The sequence below is a fragment of the Loxodonta africana genome, chromosome 9, assembly GCF_030014295.1.
Source record: "Loxodonta africana isolate mLoxAfr1 chromosome 9, mLoxAfr1.hap2, whole genome shotgun sequence".
Taxonomy (NCBI): Eukaryota; Metazoa; Chordata; class Mammalia; order Proboscidea; family Elephantidae; genus Loxodonta; species Loxodonta africana.
In genome coordinates, this window is record NC_087350.1 from 77,609,812 (window position 1) to 77,629,106 (window position 19,295).

The 19,295-nt window shown below is 43.4% G+C and overlaps 1 protein-coding gene across 1 annotated transcript in view; it reads right to left on the reverse strand.

Moving 5' to 3' along the window:
- Nucleotides 1-12,219: 12,219 nt before the first annotated feature.
- The window catches only part of COL15A1 (collagen type XV alpha 1 chain), a 116,900-nt gene continuing 109,824 nt past the window's right edge, over nt 12,220-19,295 (reverse strand). The window contains exons 35-40 of the mRNA XM_010587804.3: nt 19,094-19,222; nt 18,916-18,975; nt 18,147-18,212; nt 16,120-16,305; nt 14,565-14,680; nt 12,220-13,341 (exon numbers count right to left, since the gene is read on the reverse strand). Coding sequence (XP_010586106.2) covers nt 13,128-13,341; nt 14,565-14,680; nt 16,120-16,305; nt 18,147-18,212; nt 18,916-18,975; nt 19,094-19,222 — 771 coding nt within the window. The 3' untranslated portion in view covers nt 12,220-13,127. The remainder of the gene's footprint in view (nt 13,342-14,564; nt 14,681-16,119; nt 16,306-18,146; nt 18,213-18,915; nt 18,976-19,093; nt 19,223-19,295) is intronic.

Here is a 19,295-nt window from a genome sequence, read left to right on the forward strand (position 1 = left end):
CAACTCCAGAGAATAGTTTCCACTTTCCTTTCTCCCACCTTCCAGTCTTCACAAGTGCTTCTCATTGGTGGAACCTAATTAGAAATCAGCTGGCAAGGAAGACTGGAAAATGTAGTCTTCAGGTGTCTAGCCCGCCATGATACAGAGAAGAGCTTGGAAGGGCAGGGATAGGGCTGGGTACCAAAGCTTGTCATACCATCCTTTGGGGCACAAACAGAGATTTCCAAAAGCAACCATCATTCTAAAGAGACAAGAGGGACAGTTTCTAAGAGCGACACTGTGAGGGCCGAAAAGTGGACCCTATACATGGCTCATGTGCATCATTCTCTCCTTGTGTGACCTGGGCAGGAAGGAACAACATACGACAGGGTGAGCTGAAGCCACAGGATGTAGATTTGGGAGATGTGAAGTGTAGGTTTTGCTACGTACGTGCTAGTTACATGACCTTGGGCAAGTCATTTTATTTCTTGAAGCCTTAAGTTCTTCAGGTACAGATAATAATATATATCTAATAGGTTTCTAGTGAGAATCAACTGACATATAATGCATGAGAAAACGTTTGACAAGCTGTGAAACACTGTTAAAAATGTGAGGTAATATTATCACTCTGGGCATCTTTGCAACTGTCTATTTCTTCTATGAAAACTGCTATCCCACACAGTTTTGTGCTCAAGTGGTAGTCTGAGGCAAGCAAGTTGTGATTGTAAATTATTCTCAATGTAACATATTTTGCGTCTAGCACAAAGAGGGCTAGGAATAAAGGAGGTACGGGCAATTGCTAAACAGCTTGAGATTGTCAGAACAGAGACTTGGAGCTTAAGTGACCCATGGGATGGCTAGTCTAGGGGGACTAAGACTTTGAACTAGTGGGCTATTTTTTTCTTTTCTTTTTTTTTGAGGGGGGGAGGCTTTTGCCAGCAGGCAGCCTGAGACAGCAGTCAAGCTGGTCCAGCCAGGCCATCCTGGAATGGGAACTTGGGGACAGCCCATCATCCCAGGGGTTAGTGCTGGGAGGAGAGCACTAGGCTTTACCTTCCTAAGGGCTCTTTCAGTCCAATTAGCAGACCCTTGCCACCACTCTCACATTGGGCCCTGGCAGGTGCAGCTCCTCCTTAGTGCTTTGCCTACTCATGGATTCAAATCCCTTTCCTGGCTCCCATCAGCCTACATGTAAGAAGCAAAGGAAGACTCTGGTTCTGGTGCTGTTAGAGTAGCTCTCTTTCAGGATAACCAGACCCCGTTCTTGCCCCCTCTGCTGTGAGACATCTAATGCCAGCCGAGGCAGCCAGCACAGCTTTGCAGGCTTCTTGCTCAAGGTCTTGATTTACCAAACCCTGGTCATCTCCATATGAGGGGCTCTACCTTAAAGTGGAGGCTTTTTCTCAGGAGTCAGGGTGGAAGTAGTCACTAAGCCATGGAAGCCCAGGTTCAAGGACTCTGCTGACACATTGACTCTAGAATGTAGGATCCTAAGATTCTCTTTTTGGGGGTAGAATATCTCCCAGTGCCTGGGGGAGACTGAGACACCAGAGTGGAGTCAGGTAGTCTTAGCTGAACAGGTGGCAGACTCAAACTGGGTAATTTGAGATGAGTTTAATAAAGGGATTAATTCCGAAAAGGATGGCAGGGCATGGAGAAACCATAAGGGAGAATGCAGAACCCTAAAGGGCTTGTCTTGGCACTAGTAACAGCAGGGTGCTGCCTGAAACGGTGAGGTAAAAGAGAGCTACTAGTACCTAGAGAGAGTCATGTGAGGAGGGCTGCTTGATAGGAGCTGAGATGTTAATTGAGGGGTGCAGCCAGCCCATGAAGATTCCATAGGGAGGAAAGCAAGCATATAATTACCCCAACCTCACTCTCCCTCCTCCCATTTCCAGCCAGTTGGCCAAACCCAACTGGAAGCCAAAGGGCAATGGAATCCACCACTGTATTCCAGACCAGTCATGCTGCAGGACACAGAGTAAGAGCAAGTGACCCATGCAGCCTCGTTGGGAAACAAGAAAGATCTAGAGGGGCCAGACATGAGCAGCATGTCCAACAGTCCAGATGAGGTGACCCAGAGGACACCAGAGATGACAAAAACACCAAGAAGCAGTAGATTTGGTAAGACCAACTTAGGACCACAGGAATTCAGAGACAGAAAAGGCCACTGGGAGGCAGGGGCACTTCAAGGACTACTTATGTGCAAGAGCACATCCTTGATGGCTGCATTCAAGTGTCGAGTGTTTAAACCAGGACCAAGTCACATCTCTGTAGAAATATTTTTGGCATGCAAGAATTGAACTCATTTAGTACTCTCCCTTGTAGCACCAGATTGAAATTTCCCATCAACTGCTTTCAAGCACATTTAGAAGCAAATTTGTAGCAGACACTCCATTACTTATTAAGCATCCTTGTGTGACTTAGTGGAAAGATCACTGGGCAAAGATTCAGAAGAGCTTCGTGTGAGACTTAACTCTGCCTCTAACTCATTGTGTCCTTTAAGTCACTTCCTTCCTCTCACTGGGCCTAGGTTTCCTTCTCTGTGGTGTGAGAGGGAGGGCTATGATCTATTTCTATGGACCCTTCTGGTTCTGGCATTCTAAGACTCTAATAGAGACGATGTGATCAGTACAAGTCATGAGATTTTAGCATGGCCAGCTTGGCAGGCACTATGGGATTCCATATTGGTAAACTATAAAATAGTTTCTTTGAAATCTCTCTTTAAAATTGCTCCTTTTCTTAGTGCGTCACAGAGGCATGAGAAAAGAATTGCTTTCCAGTGGACTCAAGCGTACAAAAACAAACCCAAGTGTACCACCACCAAAAAGAATCCAGTCTGCCACACTTCCTATTTATTTGGCTTTGGAGGATTGGACTGGGCCGGGCAGAATTGAGGAAGGAGTGACACACTGCAATGAGTCATCACCTGAAATGGCTTCTTTATTCAAGGGCTTCCTTCAAGCCAGGGAAGGTAGGGCTTGTTCTCACAAGCTTCCTCCTCAGTACGTTTCTCCAGAGAGGAAGACATTTGCACTCACTTCCTCATTACCATTTCTGTCCACAAACTTCATTTCTTGTTTAAATTAGAAAAGAAAACAAAAGCAAGTCTCTGAATGCTCACTCTTTCTTTGGTTCCTGGAATTAAGTCTACTGACAGTAGGAGGGATCTCTTGTGTTTGTCTGCCCACCTTCTCTTTTCCCTTTCTTAACAGGGACAGCCGTCCTCACTCCCTTCCTTTGGAGACGTGCTTCTCCATTACTCCAAACATGCCATCGATTCTGGTGCCAATCACAGATTCCTGACCCTTGGCCGCAAAGATGATGACATAACTGAGGCATGACTGATCACAAGACCCCATGCCCTGGCCACCAAGGCTGCATGACAAGACTGATAAAAGCAGGACCAATTAGCTGGGATTTAAGAACTCTCTCACTGCTTTGGTGTAGCTGAGCTAACTGATATCAGCCAGGTGCTTCTTGCAGCCCTGCCTCCTGAGCCCTGCCCTTGCCAAAATGTAGACATTTGAAGCAAGAGAAAATGAGGCCTGAGCACAAACAAAAATCAAGCTAAGTCTTGGGTGGAAAGAAATAGCAGTAGAGGTGAGAAAGACTTAACAGTATTATTTTTTCTGAACATGGTGCCCCCGATGCCACACCCACTCTTGTTATAAGAGCCAATAGCACCCTATTTTTGGTTAGCTAATTTTACCTGGATTTCTATCACTTATAACCAGAAAGTTTTGAATAATATGGAAGTTGGTGCCTGCAAATGGGGACTAAAATGTGGAACTGGCCAAGGCATGGCAGTGAGAAGTCACAAGGATTCCTCTTTCCTGGGTACTTGAGAAGCTGCAGTCCAACCCATGTGATGGTCAAAGAGCAGGCAAACCTTTGCCAGTTGTTTCAAGAGGTTTAGGTCAAAAAACATCTGGATGTTGGAATGGGATGGCTATTTCACGTGCCCTTTAGTGAGGAGATAACCAAAAAATATGCTTCCACAGAAGCCAGCTGTTTGAAAGCAGAAGGGAACAGTAGACAAATAGAAGAGAGGCTCCTTCTATTTGCAGCAAGATTCTAAGTGTGCAAAGAGTTGGATTTTTTTTTTTTTTTTTTTTGCTTTAAACAACTGCACAAACAGAATTCTGTGGCTGAGAAGGGGGATACCCTGAGGGAGCTGAGAAAAAGGAACATCTTATCTTGGAGCAACACAGACTAGGACACAGCCTAGGGCCTGTATAGGCCTTCCTCACTACCTGGAGCATCAAGGCAGCTGAGGCCAGGAGGCTGAGGCCCCAAGAATGGGCAAGTCCCCAGGCCTATGGTGAAGAGCAGAAATTCTTCGAGTATCGTATATGAATTGAATTGTGTCCCCCAAAATATGTGTGTTGTAAATCCTAAACCCCTATACCTGTGGATGTACTCCCATTAGGGAATAGGGCTTTTGTGATGTTAATAAGACTGTACCAGTGTAAGATGTATCCTAAACAATTCACCTGTGAGATACAAAAAGGGCAGATCAGGCACAGAGAAGGAAGCACAGATGGAGGGGAAGACACATGCCACATGAAGATTGCCAAGGAACCAAGGAACAGAAAACTAGAAAAAGACAAGAACATTCCTCCAGAGCAAACAGAGAGAGAAAACCTTTCCTGAGAGTCAGTACCCTGAGTTTGGGCTTCTATCTTCCTAAACTGTGGGAAAATAGATTTCTTTTCGTTAAAGCCACATGCTTATAATGTTTGTTATAGCAGCACTAAGAAACTAAGATATATGGGGTCCACATTTGCCACTGATTGGTCAAACTCTCTCCAGTCCCCCCGAGAATAGGAGGGCAGAAAGAAATTTCTTCTCTGCCAGAGAAGTCTTTGCTGTCTCCATCCAGAAGGATGGAATATATGTTTGACAATGACAACTGAAACTGCTTCTACTTCCCTCTTTTTTAAAATAGATATTGTGTGAGTGTGCACAGAGTATCATTGAGTTATAGGTGGCAAGAGCATGAGTATATCCAGTAGGCTTTTTAACTATATCTTGTCCAAACTATTCCTTTTCATTTATTCAACACATTTATTGAGCACCTACTAAGTGGCAGATCCTCTTCTAGACCTGGGGATACAATAATGAAGAAAACAAATGACAGCAAGTGAATCTTGCCCTTATGGAATCATTCCCACACCAAGAAATGGCATGTCAAAATCCCAGGAATTGTGCTTTATTCTTCTCATTCTCTCATAACTGAGACCTATAAGCAAGGCTCTTCCTCCTAAATTAATTCCAAACCACACCACTTCTCACCATCCCCACTGCTTCAGCCACAGCCCAGGACATCATCATCTCTCAGCTAAATCACTGGAAGAGTTTATTAATGGTCCATTTGCCTTCAGTGCTGCCCCTACAGTCCATTCAGTACCCAGAAGTCACAATGATCTTTCCAAAGCAAAAATCTGTTCACATGCTTTTAAGCCTAATGGATCTGTTGAAAGCAAAAATCTAGGCAATCTTATCTATCTCAGTAATAAAATGGATTGTTAGCCATAGGATATGACTACGTGGTTGTGAAACTGTCTTTGTGTATATAAAGGGTAAATGTTGGTTTTCCTTTTTCTGATGATGGAAAATGTCATAATGATACACCCAATTATACAATTTTCTGCCCCCCCCCCAAAAAGAGTTCATGTCCCTGTCCTGCTTAAAACCCTCTAGTAGCTTCTCAGGGCAAGCAGACATAAAGTCTAAATTCCTTACCTTGGTCTACAAGAACCTACATGATCTGTAGCTGCTTACCCAAAAAAAAAACAAAAAAACTCATTTACCCTCCCTTATCTCCCTCTGTCTTCTGCATTTACTTTTTCCAGCTCCTATCAGCCTTGTTTGTGCTCTTTAGATGCTCCAAACTAGTTTGAATCTCAAGCCCTTTAAATTTAGTGTTCCTCCTTTTTGGAATGTTCTTTCCAGATCTTTGCAAGCCTACCTCCTTTCTATTGTTCAGATGTGACAGGATGTTGAATGGGATTTTTCCTGTTGTCTGGGAATTCCAGCTAAAGCCCTTGGTGAGGATAAAGAGGAGCTAAGGACATCATCTTCTCTAGAGAACTGCCCACACTGACACCAGACTCTCCTCCCAGGGCTTACTAAGAGGTGTCAGAACTGCCCCTACCAGCTGTGCTTTATCCCTCCTCCCCAATTTTCATGAGATGATTGGGCATGAGAGAAAGAAAGAAGCTAGAGTCAGATTCATCAGCCTTGTGGGAAGTGCAATGATTGTGGTAAAGAACAATACCCACCCGAAGCCAAGTATTGGGAGAGATTCCAAGAGAATCAGACATAGAGAGGGGTCTCTGAAAAAAAGGGGGATTAGCATGCTATCCCCAAGTTGGATATCCATTTTCTAATTTGCTCTTGGACTGAGTAAAATAGGAGAGAACTGGCGATATTTCAGGGTGGGAATAGGGGCAGAAGAGGAGCTGCCTATACTCCTACTGTTGGCCTGGCAAGAATGGAAACATTTCCAGTTGGGCTAAGTGGACATTGCAGAAGGTAGTTGGGCTTGGGCCTCACAAGCCCTCCAGAGGACCCATCATCATTTAAAGCCTGCCACAGACAGGGTATTAATGACCACTGTCAGCTAGAAAAGCAGTAACAACCTAGAAAGGTCTACTGCTGTGGCCAGATAAGTAAAGAGGCTCTCGTCCCCTTTCCTCTCCTGCCCACCCCAATACACTGGAGGGACCTTGAAGAAGGAGGGGAAGTTTCTCCAAACGTCACACTCTTTCCCAACCTCCATTTCCAAAAGTCAGGAACCTAGCTCAAGGCTGCTCTACCAGCCAAAAAAAAAAAAAAAAAAGTTTTTTTTTTTTTTTTTGAGATTGACGTCTTAAAGTAAACTGGATTTTTCATAACCAGAAAGTCATGGAATCTTCTTGTGTCTGTCCTGGGCCTGTTTGCTCTCAAGATATATTTCTCACCCATCCAACCCTGTTCCATATTCTGGCTGGGGACCTGATGCTGAAAAAGTACCACGGCAAGATTTGATAGAGACCTGTACCGGTGGCAGATGGGGTTGAGGTGGGAGGATACCAGGACAGAGTGATCACGGCACGGACCATCTCAAGACTGCCACGACTTCTGCACAGTTCTCAGCAACACCAGCTCTTCACTGCCAGTGGAGCGGTGACGCCAGGGAAGTGAGTCTGGCCACAAGGGACATGCCTGACTTCCACTCCCCACCAAGCACCCACAGGTAAACAATGAATAGAACTAATTTCTGGGCAAATATAAGCAACTCTGGAATATTTGAAGGAAGAAATTTTGAAGACTTTTTGAGGAAGGAAAAGACTGGACTTTGTCCTAATTTCACATCTAAGGGCTGAGACTTGTTAATTTATGTTTTAAAAGAAACACAAATCTATTTTGTCATAACAAGTTGGGAAGATCTGAGACATATTTTACAACTACATTATCAACAATTATTTAGACCAGCATTTCCCAAAATTCCATCATCTGTACGATTGGTTATTTAATATTTTTCTTTACACCAATACACTTTTTAAAATTTACATATCTTCTTCAGCATATTAAAAAATGTGAAATTATGGGTGTGGTACTGATTTATATTTTTCTAAAAAAAAAAAACACATGTTAAAATAAATACGTAACTCTTAAAATAAAAACCAGCTAAAATGCCAGATAAAATAAAAGCCACCTAAAAACCCATTTCTTCCCTCTGTATTGGGAAATATAGATTTAGATAAAACGACAACTTTTCCTGACTTTGTGTCTCATAATATTTCTTCTATATTATAATATCCTCTACTTTGTGTGGTCTTAATTTTCTGTCAATTTTTATTTGGTTGTAAGTCTTCCACAAAGTTTGTTCCTCGGAAAGTGTATAACCCAAAAACAAGCCAAACCCACGGCTGTCAAGTCGATTCTGACTCATAGTGACCCTATAGGACAGAGTAGAACTGCACCATAGAGTTTCCAAGGAGTGCCTGGTGGATTTGAACTGCCGACCTCTTGGTTAGTAGCTGTAGCAGTTAAAGCAGTTAACCACTGCGCCACCAGGGTTTCCCGGAAAGTGTATAAGCTGGAAAAGTTTTGAGCTTTCACATTTCTGAAACTGCCTCTCATTTGTTCTCATGCATGAAAGTCTGGCTGGCTGTGGTATTTTGAGATCATAATTCTTAATCCACAGCATCATTTATATATTGCTCTATTGTCTTTTAATTTTCACCGTTGCCAGCGACAACTTCACTGCCAATCTGAATCTCTTTCTTTATGGAAGTTTATAGAGTTTTACCTTATCCTTGAAATTTTACCAACAGTATCCGGAGAGAGTTTTTTTTAAATAATATTTTATTGTGTTTTTGGTGAAGGTTTACACAGAAGTTTAGGTTCCTGTTCAACAAGTTCTATGTAAATTGTTCAGTGACATTGGTTACGTTCTTCACGATGTGTAAGCACTCTCATTTCTGTTCTGGTTGTTTCGTTTCTGTTTATCTATTTTCCCATCCCCTTTTTTTTTATATTCATATCTTTGTTTTAATGTAATTGTTGACCGTTTGGTCTAATTTAGGTGATTTTTAAAGTAGCACAGGACTCACAGGTGATATTATTTTGTAGCCAATATGTTATTTAGCTACAAGGTAACCTCGGGGGGTAGTTTCAGTTCAAGGTTTGAAGAGTATCTCAGGGCAAAAGTCTCAAGGAGTCCTCCAGTCTCAACCAGTCCAGTAGGTTTTTTTTTTAAGGAATTTGAGGTTCTGTTCCACATTTTATCCCATTCTATCAGAATCCATCTATTGTGGCCCTGATTAGAATTGTCAGTAGTGGTAGCTGGACACCATCTAGCTTTTCTGGTCTCGGAGTAGACGAGGCTATACGTCGTTCATGTAGGCTGGGGTGGGTCTTTTGCAACGATTCTGTCCAGCATTAGTGAACCATTTCAATCTGTAGATACAGGTCTTTCTTCAGCTCAGGAAATTTTCTTTCCTTGTTTTTTAAATTGATATTTCTCTTCCATACATTCTTCTTTCTTATTCCATAACTTCCATTATATAAATGTGGAACATTTTGTCTGTTCTCCCTGTCTTATATTTTATCTGAAAATTTATCCTTTTGTTCTGAGATCATATTAATTCTTATGAGTTTATCTGATAATTCACTAAGTCAGCTTTGAGTTGTATACATATTGTAGCTCTATTCAATTTTGGAAAGCATGGAACATGGACTTTATTTTCAAGGACTCTTTCTTGTTCTCCTAGAATTCCATGTCATGTTTCTCTTACCCCCTGAAATTTCACTGGAAATACAAATTCGTTTTTGTTTTTTTTTTTTAAATCTTATCTCCTAGCTTCTGTAATAAAGTCTTTTTTATTGAAGCCATTTGCTCTGATTGATATGCTGGTTCCCTTTTTGAGGCTGCTGAATCTCCTCAGATGACTAGGTGGGGCTTGCTATTTATTGATATTTATAAATATGAAAGTCTATATTGAAAAGGATAGCTGTTTTGGGTGTTGTCACCAAGTGGGTACATCTCTATGAGCTTTCACCCAGCTGTTCCCAGCTTATCTTTGCCTCCAGCCCCTGCTGGCACAGCCTTGTGGATATCAGCATCAGGAGAGAATTGCAGGCAGGCCCTGCCTTTGCTGGGGTTGTAATATATCCAATCACACCAGCTTTATATCTTCCAGAAAGCCCTCAAGGTTTCTGTTCAGTCGATGTTGTTCTTTCTTACTTAACGGTGGTATTGCAGATTCTTTTATTTTTTTGAAAAGGAAGGGAAATTAATGTAAGCTGAAATTGTTATCTTGAAATAAAATGTGAGCCTGATATAGTTGGCTCTGCCATGCCCTGCCCACCTGCCCTTGGGCCTAGCCATTGCAATGTTGTGTGGTTAGTTGCCATCCAGTCGATTCAGACTCATGGCGGCCCCATGTGCAATGCACCCCTCCAATTTCCAATTTCCAGTTGCTGTATCTCTCTGCCTGAGAGCTTTCTCAGGCATCCTGAGCCCCCTCTGTCTGTACACAGTAAGCCAGATGTACTGGAATGTAATACTCTACCCCTTTCAATGACCGATGGGGTTGGCGTATAAATACCCCAGATCCCTTGTCCTTTAGGTTGGAAACTCAGAGATGCCTGTTGTACACTGGCTTCCAGAGTGGCTAAGCAGAGAGTACAATCTAGTTACCCATAGTGGGAAAGCCTACTTTTCCTTAATTGTCTGTATTCCCATTCCTCTACTAGTGTTTCCTGGGATCACCTCCCAAACAAGCTACTTGCAAATGAATCCTTGTCTCAGGGGAAACTCAAACCAAAACAATGACTGAGTGCAGTTTTCTCTCTTGGTGTGGAGCATGAGCTACAGAAGAGAAGCTAGAGAGTGGGAGATCAGCATGGAAGACCAACACATGCAACAAAGCGAGAGTGACCCAAGATATTTTAAAAAGACTTTGACATTGAAAAAAATCAAATTAGTCACCATGGAAATATGCAGACTTTGCTGAATTTCCTAGCACTTGTTTTATGGTTGTTTATTATTATTATTAGGAAGAAAGGTCTGTTAGCCAACGAAAATTTCATGGATCACAACAGAATATTGTCCCATGTGCCCCCTAGGTTGGAAGGCACTCAAAATACATACATAGTGGCTGAAACAATGGACATGAGCGTACTAAGAATCATGGAGATGGCACAGGACCAGGCAAAGTTTCGTTTTGTTGCATATGGAGTCACCATGAGTCAGGATCAGCTCAATGGCAATTAACAACAACATTATTATTATTAAGGAGGCATTCATTAAATGAATGAATGGAAAAATAGTTGGTGGTGCCATTCGCTGAGAAAGGAACCACAATTCAATCTATAACAGGCAGGATCCCTTCTGACTGGCAGAAGCACACGTCCTGTGATTGTTAAATAGTCAGAGTGTCCCCCTACCTAAGCTTGCCCAGGACCCTCATTTGCAAGAAGGACCCAGAGTGCCCTGCTACCTGACACACTAGTAAGAGGAGGTCACCTTCCCTACCTCTTCTCCACCGACACTATCCTGTCTGTGACCCAGGGCCATAGTGAGCTCTAACTTAACTGGACTGCATCTTCACTTCGTGACCCCACGAGTCTCCTAGCCTGCCCCCCTCCGTAGTTCCTATCCAATACCAGGCACCCCCCAACTCGATTTGCTGAGTGTGTGGGCTAGTCCCGAACAATCTACCTCTGGGGCTTTCCAACCTACAACCAACGTCATTCCATGACGCATTAGGAAGACTTACCACTCTTCTACTAGGAAGCCCCAAAGTGGAGGTTTTCGGCTGTCTGCTGTTTTTTTCTCTTCAATTTCCTTCCTATTCCAAGGACTTTTAGGGTGAATTCACTTTGCTGAGTTTCTGGGCCAGCCCAGCAGAATGGGAGGAAATATCCCAGCAGGCCACATGCCTGATGATTATGCTTCTCCTCCAGGGTCAAACCAAGGGCCAGAGATTCACAGACTTGGAGCTAGGAGGGAGCAGAGAGGCAGCCTTCAACAGTGTTTCCCTGAAAAGATCTTGGGTACTAGAGTGGGAGAGCACCTGAGTCTGAAACCAGCCCTGTGACCTAGAACAAGTAACTTCCCAAGCCTCAACTTTTTTTATTTTTTTTTCATCTGCAAAATGGAGATAAAAATACCTACCTTGCAGCATTATCATGAAAAGTAAATGGGACATATAATAAGTCTGATGTTTAATAACTGAGAGCTGATATTATGATTCTCTTATCCCCACCCGTTTGAAAGAAAGAGGCAGACTTGTCCAAAGTCATGCATTGAGATAGTGGCAGAGCCACTGTTCATCCAGCTTCCCAGTCTTGGGCTCTTCTGCCCAACCCAGTTGGCTCCCACCAGGTGGAAGACGACAGGCAGGAGCAGATGAGCATGATGGAAAAATCTTCTCATTGTCTGATCATTTCTTCAGGGGTATTACAAGTGGCAAGGAGTCCCTGGGTGGTGCAAGTGGTTAACCACGCAGCTCCTAACTGAAAGGTTGGAAGTTCGAACCCAGCCAAAGGTGCCTCCAAAGAAGGGCTGGCAATCTGCTTTCAAAAAGTAACAGCCATGAAAACCCTACTCTGCAACACACGGGGTCGCCATAAGTCAGTACTGGTTAGCTCAAGTGGCAGGGGACAACCCAGGTCGGCTTCCACATCAACGGTGAAGAATAAAGGGACTGGGGTGGAAAAAAAAAGTCAACCAGAAGAAAGCACCTGGAAAAGATGTCTTTATGGCCACTGTCATGGAAAAAAAGATCGAAGTATACAGCATGGAGATATACATTTCTCAGAAAATTCATCCCTATGGACCTTTTTGGTTTCAGTAAATGTTGCAGTTATAATTCAAGAGTTGCCAAACGAAAGTCATAAAATGGGGGGGGGGGGTTGGGAGGGAGGCAGAGGCAAGGGAAAAGTAGTAATTATGTGCCATTTCTTTTCTTGTTTCAGAAAATTTAGAGTCTCAACTTTTCCAGCAAGTCAGAGTTATATAAACAGATGCCATACTAAAATATGGTTGTGTAAAAATATAAAACTCCTAAAGCATGATGGCAATAATATTTTAGAGGAAAAAAAAAAATTAAACTCTGGTAATATCTGAAAATACAAATAGGATCATTTGAGCAGTTGTGTTTCTCTGAATAGCAGTCAGCAAGCATTGGATGTAGGCTCAGGAATAAAGCATTCGGTCTGCACATAACTTAGATAGGGGTCACATTTCTAAACACTGACTTTGAAAGAAAACATGAAGGACATCTTACACTCAACAGCAATGGTTAAAAGGAGGAAATCACTTTCTGAAGGATGCATGGGCAGAAGGCCATGACTTTTATTTCCAACTTGCTCTTAACCTGTGTTGGGATGTGTTCACTTCCTACTGCATGGGGTTTCCTGCAGAATCTAGCACCAATATATGAACCAGATTTTGTCTTTGATCTGAGTCCTTTATGTCTTCAGTTTTGAGCGTATTGTATTGAGGTATGTTTTCTTTGGTTGCTGTTGTGGTGAATGTGTAATTAAAAAACAGTAATATTTACAACATTTAAACATTTTAAATTTCAGTGTCAACTTTTCATGTAAGAAAACTGGACGATGTTTAGGAATCATTGGAAGGTCATTCATTACTTTCTAGCATCTGTCATGAAGCTGTTTTCGATACACAGAACAATGAGCCTACTAGCACAGTTATGTGCTTTCTGGTCCAGAATCTTCCCTGTGCTCAGTGGGGAGGCGAGTCCTGTGACTGCCATGTCCTCGGTTCGCCATGCTTCACAGTAGTTATCCACCAGACGGATGCCATGGGCGTTGGAGCCATGCCAAACGATCTTCTCGGGCCTAAAAAGTAATTTTGTTGTATTACTTTTGGAAATGACACTTCTTTGTGATATATCTTGGTGAGTGAATTGGCATAAGCCTAGGGAATCAAGGGTCAAGCTCCTTAACCCTCCATGGATTGACTTCAAATGATCTCCTGCCCTCATTGCTCTTTCCATCTTTTTGAACACACTATATATTCCAACCACAGCCAGGTTGTAGCTGTTTTCACATCATACCTTGCTGCTGTGAATTTGAACCTTTGCTCATGAGGTCCCTTCATCTGGAGCGGCCTCTCTTTCATTTTCAGTCCAGGGAGTCCTCCTCATCTTTCAAAGCCCAATAAATGCCTCCTGTTGCATGAAGCCTTCTCTGATTCTTGCCCCCAAGCTATTGGTGTTGCGTGCTGGCGAGTCGATTCCAACTCATAGTCACCCTATAGGACAGAGTAGAACTGCCCCATAGGGTTTTCTAGGCTGTAATCTTTACAGGAGCAGATTGCCTGGTCCCCTCTCCCTTGGAGGAGCTGGTGGGTTTGAAGTGCCAACTTTCAGTGAGCAGCCAAGTGCTTACCACTACACCACCAGGGCTACTTTGCCCTCAAATAAGAACGAATATTTCCTCCATGCTCTTATCATGTTATCTCTGTTTCCAATTTATAATTACATTATTCTGCCTAGAACCATAGTTTGTCTGTGTGTGTCTTTCCCTGTAAGGATAAGAGTAGGGGCCATGTAGGTTCATCATTGTGCCCTCTGGGCCTGACACTGAGTCCTGCATAGAGGAGGCACTCAGGAAAGGTTTGCCAAGTTGCTCTACTCTGAAAAGCATACATAGTTTTCAAAGAATTAGAGTGCAACTCACAGTTTAGAGTTACAGGATCACCAAGGGTAGCATCACTCACCACTTACTAAGTGCCTACTGCATGCTATATGTCCTCACACATATTCATTCATTTTATTCTCAGATCAATCCTATGGCATATAATTACCTCGCCCATTTTACAGGTGAGGAAGCTGAGGCTCGGAGAGTGGAAGAGACCTGCCCAAGGTCTCATGTTGAGCTACTGGACCTAGGTTTCCTGGTTCTAAGGCCAGAGCTCTCTCCATACCCCTCAACTGCATCACTGATGCTTAATGCTAGCAACATCCTAGAGGGGCAGCTGATGATGGCATCCCATGTTGGGACGTCTCCTAAAGCTGTTTGTCATACCATACACCACAAGGTCTTCCACCACCACTTACCAAGAAGGATCTGTCATCACGTCTCGGCCATCAAAGGAGTATATCGGAACATGAGTATTGAACTGACCTCCGTGGCCAGAAAAAATCGAGTCCCAATTATTAAAAAGTACTTGGCCCTATGAAAACAAAACACTACTTTAGAATCATTATATGGTCTGACTGCAAATGGACTAGATTTCTACTCATTGTTCAAGGTTCAGATGCCACCTCACACCTAAGCTCCCAACCCCAATCCCAGAGCCTGGACAGAGTTGGGACTCTGAAATGTTTGTGGATTGCTCTATAATCCATCCTTGAACCCTGCTGGTCTGGATCTTTTATTTCTCTTACTATATGTGGGTACAAGGCTCCTCTCCATCAAATGTATATTTTAGGTCTTTATTTTATTTTCAAAATTTTATACATATATGCTGTGCTCCAAATTTGTGCCAGTGCCACTCTGCACTGTGGGTGATGTGGAGACGAATCTCTTTGTCCTTTTTCATGAAGGAGCCCAGTCTCTTGTGGAGAAGCCCATGAGTACAAATGATCAAGTAAGCGAACTGTTGGAAAAGAACCCTGGGAGAAGAGACAGAAAGTGCTTGCGTGGGGTTAGGATGGAACTTGTTAGCCTTAGGTTCCAACTCAAAATTCTACAGTTACAGGGACCAAAGGGTCTCAAAGTGCCTTGGAGATCTAGGTAGTAGTCAGAATCGAGAATGTGTCTGAATAGCGGCAGAATTGTCCCTCTTTCGTCTTAAAGGAGACAGCTGCTTCCACGGTATAAGTGAAGGAACCTACGGGGGCCTGCTGGCCAGCAAGTGGGGGCAGAGAAATGTCTGCCAGCTTTGACAGCTTAGATGCACAGAGAGCACCAAACCAGGGTGCAGGACAGAGTGCTTCTGCCCTGGGACCATGTTCACAGCTGTTCTTGGCTGCCACTTGGCAATGCCCTGTGGAAAGAGGCATCCTTGGGTGGAACAAAGAGCCCAGACGTGGGAATCGGGGAAACTAAGTCTAGATTTCAGTGACTTTGAGCAAAGTGTTTTTTCTCACTGAGCCTTCATGTCCTCTTCTGACAAACTGAGAAAAGAATAACTCCCATCTTTACTGTATCTATTAGGATAATGATGTTGTTGTGTGGCCTCAGGTTGATCTTAACTCATATAAAAAAAGCAACCTGTAAATCTTTATGGGAGCAGATTGCCAGGTCTTTTCTCCTGTGGAGCCACCAGTGGGTTCAAACTGCTGATCTTTTTGTTAGCCACCAAGCACTTAACCATTGGGCCACCAGGCCTCCTTGGATAATGAATGTAAAGTGCTTTATAAACAGAAAAATGAAACTATATAAATGAAAAAGATCACAAGACCATCAAAGCAGGAAGGGTCAGTCTAAATATAAGAAAACTGAGGCCCAGAGAGGGAAAGTGATTTGCCTAAAATCACACAGCCGGTTAGGGACAGAGCTGGGCTTTGAACCAGCAGTCCTCTGATGATCTCATGGAATGGCAGCAACCTGTGGTCCCTGGAGTGACCAGTGCATCTGGAAGACAATGGGAAGAATATTTGTTTTTACCTTGAGGTTCACTATTGGAAGGCTGTATCTCTCTGCTTTCCTCACAATTGTGGAAAGATCTTGCAAATGGGAGGATAAGAATGCCCGGTAGGTGGACAACAGTCCTGCAGCCCTGGCCTGCTGGAAGCACTGAAAATCAGCTCGAATGTACCCAGAAAATGGCATGTTCAGAGCAACCAAGTGCAACTGAAAAAAGTGAGAGAAAAGATGTTGCAGTCAAAGAGCTAAGGGTAAATACCAATACTTATAACCTTCTAATGCGCCTAATAAGGTCATAGACTTCTTAGGATGGAAGCATTTTCGAGGTCATCTTATTCACCCTCTACCTGAAGTTGGAATTTCAGTTCCTGCTTGAGTGTCTCCAGTGTCTCATGATCTCCCAAACCAGCACGTTCCAGTTCCAAACAGTGCTAAATCGTAGAAATGCCTTCCTTATACTGGCTCCTTGGATCAGCCTTTGGACTATTAGTTTGAGATCTCTGGGTCCTCCCCCAGCCCAGTTTCCTGCTCACAGCAGAGATTTTAAGTTGGCTTTGCTTCTACGTCCCAAGCTCCCTTTAGCTCTCTGCCTGCTGCCCCTTTCTTCCATCTCCCTAGCAGGCCTGGGACCAGGAGGAAAAGACATTGAAAAAAGAAGGGCATGGCATTTATTACTAAGGTAGCTGGCATAGAGTCTTTTGGAAGCTAGGGATCATATAACAATTCTACCCTCAGTAAAGGCCAACAGCCAAAATCAAAGCCATTCCATAGTTTGCTTTCTCCCACAGTTTCTCTCCCCAAACCTGGCCCTCTCTACTGCCCTCTCTCCCAACCCTTTCTGCCATACCCTTAGAATACATTTCATGATCAAGGGCCACTCATTCCTCCTCCTCCACCCCTCCTCCGTAATCTAATCTCAGGAGTTACTTTATCTCATAGCACAGAGCTGGGGAAGGATGGTGTAAGACCTGGGTCTAAGGTGTCAGAAAAGAAAAATGTTTTTAGATGTCTTAAGTCAAAGGACAGGGAATGAGCCCACATGGTGGGGCAGGAGGTTGTGGTGCTTTTCTTCTGTTTCTGTGGTGCCTAAAGCCTTCAGTAGCTCCCCACTGCCCACCGGAAAAGGTCGAAGTTCCTACCCTGGCTCCCAAGGCCCTTGACGACTAACCCTTGCCCTTTCTGATATCTGCAGACTAAACTTCTCCTTTCTCAGCCGCACTGGAATATTTGCCATTAGAGAAATGCACAGTGCTTCCCCTGGCCTCCCACCAGCCCACAGTCCCTCTGTCAATTCCGATCCTCCTCCTACACCTGGCTCACTCCTGCTCCTGACTCTCCTTTGGGTCTTAGATTAGACCTCACCTCCTCACGTAGACTTCTCTGACTTACCAGCACTGGCCTTGCGCAAACCATTTATCACACTAGACTGTAAATGCTTATCTTTTTGTGTGTGTGTGTGGAAGTATACAGAGCCAAAGATACATCGTTTCAATAATTTCTACAAGTACAGTTCAGTGACATTGGTTACATTCTTCAAGTTGTGCTACTCTTCCCATTATCCTTTTCTACATCATTCTACCATGATTATCTTAAACTCACTGCCCCTTAAGCTTCCCATCCAACCTTTCGAGTGGCTATTGTCAATTTGATCTCACATAGATAAGTCTTTAAAAGAACACACTGCTCAAAGAAGATGTACTTTACTAATTAAAATAAGCTTTTTTGTTGTTGTTCAAAGAACACTTCAGGGGATCGTTTTGATTTAAAGATTATCTAAGGGCAATAGTTTCAGGGGTCTCATCCAGCTTCAATAGCTCCAGAAAGTCTGGATTCCATTGAAAATTTTAAAAAGTTGTTCTGTATCCCCTTCCATCAGGATTCTTCTACAGAATTTTTGATCGAAACGTTTGTAACTGCCTATCTTTTGTATGCCTCTCTCACTACTCTGTAAGCATCTAGAGGGTAGCAACTGTGTGCCAAGCACAGGAGGTAGCACATAGCAGACACACATTAAATATTTGCAGAGTCAATGTGTGAATTGTACTTACCGCAGGCTTCTCATAATTGGTACTTAAAATAGGCGTCAGTGGCGGCTGAGGCCGAGGCTGATGTGGCTGTTATATCAATGAGAAAAACAAATGGTTCTGAATATGCCTTGAATATGCATTGAATTCGTTTTTCAGTACACTGAGGTCTTAGTGCAGTTTTTCTTGAGAAGGTACTTTAAATAGTTTGTTATTGTCTTTGGGCCACTCTTAACTGTGAAGTTTCCTGCTCCAGTAAAACAATTAACCTCAGAAAGAGAGGAGATGGTCTCAAGCCTTTTAGAAGGAGCACCGAATCAAGGAAGCAGAAGACCCATGTTTTATGGCTCACTCTATCACTTAATAGAGCTAGTTACTTCTTCAGAGCCTCAGTTTCCTCATCTGCAGAATGAGGACGATAGTACCTGCCTCACAGAGTCACTGTAGGACTAAAAAATGGACAATGTTCTTATCAAGCCAAGAAGTCTCAGGGCATCAAAATTAAAGCGCTCTTCTAGACTGCTTACACCAAGCAATGATTTCACAGATGAATAAACTGAGGCCACGTAGGAATTCAGCTACTACAATGGGAAAGACAGGTCCCCAGCCTCTGGGTCCAGTTTTTCCTTGACTCTATTGTGAGACTCTTCTGTTGGCGCCTGGTATTTTCTGGACTTCCACAAGATACTAAACCTGGCTGTCTGGAGCTCGGAGTGCTTGATGCTTAATACCAGGGGGACTCCGTAAACGCTGACAACTGAAGGAACGAGCTGCAAAGCCGGAAAATACTCACATTGCTGGCAAGTGCAGGGGGTGGAAGGCTGTCGGCAGGAATGGGGATCAGTTCTCCCAGCTTTAAGGAAAACAGGACAGCGAGAATGAAATACCAACAGGAAAGTGGCATTCCCAGGAGCAGACTATTATTTTTAGAGGGTATCGAGGCCGTTTGTTAAAGAAACTTTAAAAATTACCTGTAATTTTTTCCAGCCTTCTCTGACACGGATGAAAAACTCAGTGCTGTCCCTCAGGTAGATGAACGTCCCTTCTATAACCAAATGTGCTTTCTGCAGCATCTCATCCATGCTGTTGAACACTGTGACCTGTCAGATAATTTTAAATTCCAAACACTGCAGTTATCATTATAGCAGTGTCACAGTGTGAAAGCTGGCCCCT